Here is a 2,265-nt window from a genome sequence, read left to right on the forward strand (position 1 = left end):
GGTAGCATTACTCCAGTCGTTAACTTAATTCCGATCGGTACTCTGATCACCATCGGAGTTAATTCATACTAAGATATTAACTTATTCGATTCCGATCGAATAAGGTTAATTCAATTGGTTGTTTTACGCCCTTGGAATCCAGATTCCAAATCGGATTTTGCACAATTATTGGAGTTAAAACAATCAACCTACTCTTTTTTCCAAATTAAGCACTCGAACCCGAAATCAAAATACATTTAACGATTTTGGTTTGATCAAATGGCGCTATCTAAAGGTACGAAATTAGTCACAACTCGCCACGATGAGCTGGAAAATGAAGAAACAAGAATACACAGCACCAACGACCCCGATGTCCATATGATTCACTCGTGGGTCGTGGGACAGCAGCGAAAATCAGGGGTGTTAGATGAGTGGAAGCATGAACCCATCATCTTCCCCTCGTTATTTAACATTGACCCATCTTCAGACCTCATTATCATACGAGCACATATCTCCAATTGCCAAATTGGACGAATATACACTGACACCGGTGCAGGGGCAGAGGTCATGTTTGAACATTGTTTTCTGCAGCTACCAGAAAACATCAGACGGTAAAGAAAGCCGCAACTTCGCCATTGGCAGGTTTTAATAGCGCTGCAACTTGGCCGGTGGGCTCCATCACCTTGGAGGTCGTTTTGGGAACATTACCTTTTCAAAGTGCGGCAGACATCGAATTCTCCATAGTCAAAACGGACTCACGGTATAACGTTATCTTAGGACATAATGCCATGCAGAAATTTGGTGCAATTGCGTCTACAGTACACTGCATGCTAAAGTTCTCGAACCCAGCCGGAGTCGCCATAATCCGGACGCAAGAAATGGAACCAATCGAATGCATGCAAATATTCAAAGGAGCCAGCGATATTGTAGTCTATGAAAACGGCTACGTGTCCCCAAATCCCAAGCACCCTGACCAGCGGATCCAGATTGGTACTACCTTGAGCACCAACGCAAAGGATACGCTCTGCAAACTCTTAGCAGCAAGTATTGACGTCTTTGCCTGGGAACCATCTGACATGACGGGTGTCCCACGGGAAATAGCCCAACATCGGCTAAACGTAAACCCGAATATTACACCAGTCGTCCAGAAGAAAAGGGCAATGGCGTTAGAACGGAGCGAATTCCTGGATAACGAAGTACAATGACTAGTTGACGCCGGCATAATGAAGAAAGTAAAATATCAAACATGGGTGGCGAACCCCGTGATGGTAAAGAAGGCAGACGGATCTTGGCGCATGTGTGTCGACTACAAAGACATCAACAAAGCATGCCCAAAGGACAACTACCCTCTGCTGGAAATTGACTGGAAAGTCGAGTCCCTCTCAGGGTACCAGTTTCTAAGCTTCCTGGATGCATACAGGGGTTACCAACAAATCCCTATGGCAGAAATCGACGAAGAAAAAACCGCATTCTTCACGAACAAAGGCATCTTTTGCTATACCAAAATGCCATTTGGGCTAAAGAATGCCGGAGCAACATACCAACAGCTAATCGACAAAGCATTCCAGGACCAAATCGGACGAAATGTCGAAGCATACGTGGACGACATCGTCATCAAGAGCAAAACAAAAGAACAAATGATTTTAGACATCATTGAAACGTTCGATTCGCTACATAAAATCAATATGAAACTAAATCTGTCAAAATGCTCTTTCGGAATGGAAGAAGGCCGTTTCTTGGATTTCATGATCACTCCGAGAGGAATCAAGGAAAACCCGAAGAAGATCCAAGCAATCGTAGATATGCAGTCACCCAGAAGTAAAAAATACGTGCAGAGCCTAAACGGAAGACTAGCGGCACTCACAAGGTTCTTGTCACGAGCCGCCGACAGGGCTCTCCCCTTTTTCCAGACGTTAAAAGGTTGCTTGAGCAAAAAAGATTTCATATGGACGGATGAGGCTGAGAGAGCCTTCTAAGATATGAAGGCATTCTTAAAAGAACTGCCAGCATTAATGGCACCTATACCGGTAAGACTTAAATTGCCGATAGCGGTAAGACTCAAATGTCGGTGTACTTTGTAAGCAAAGTATTGGAAAACGGGGAAGTAAACTACCCAGCTGTAACGACCCAACTTCGTTTTACCAAAAATACGCCCTAAAAAAAAATTGTGAGACAGTGCATCTGGACGGCGTCCAGCAGTAAAGCCCAAGACGGCGTCCAAGCAATTTGGACGGCGTCCAAATGAACTAAAAGTTCCTGATCAGTTTTACAAAATCACGCGGACGA

At 44.4% G+C, this 2,265-nt stretch overlaps 1 protein-coding gene across 1 annotated transcript; it reads left to right on the forward strand.

Moving 5' to 3' along the window:
• Positions 1-258: 258 nt before the first annotated feature.
• Positions 259-1,184, forward strand: LOC139888122 (uncharacterized). Its single transcript, XM_071871156.1, has 2 exons — positions 259-529; positions 571-1,184. The coding sequence occupies exons 1-2, from the start codon at positions 259-261 to the stop codon at positions 1,182-1,184; spliced, it is 885 nt and encodes a 294-aa protein (XP_071727257.1).
• Positions 1,185-2,265: the final 1,081 nt, after the last annotated feature.

The sequence above is a fragment of the Rutidosis leptorrhynchoides genome, chromosome 2 (assembly GCF_046630445.1).
Source record: "Rutidosis leptorrhynchoides isolate AG116_Rl617_1_P2 chromosome 2, CSIRO_AGI_Rlap_v1, whole genome shotgun sequence".
NCBI lineage: Eukaryota > Viridiplantae > Streptophyta > Magnoliopsida > Asterales > Asteraceae > Rutidosis > Rutidosis leptorrhynchoides.

Excerpts from the sequence above, each read along its gene's own strand:
- LOC139888122 (XM_071871156.1), top strand. The coding sequence starts at position 259 with ATGGCGCTATCTAAAGGTACGAAATTAGTCACAACTCGCCACGATGAG. Across the intron at positions 530-570 it reads ACGAATATACACTGACACCG|CTACCAGAAAACATCAGACG; the intron begins GTGCAGGGGCAG and ends TGTTTTCTGCAG.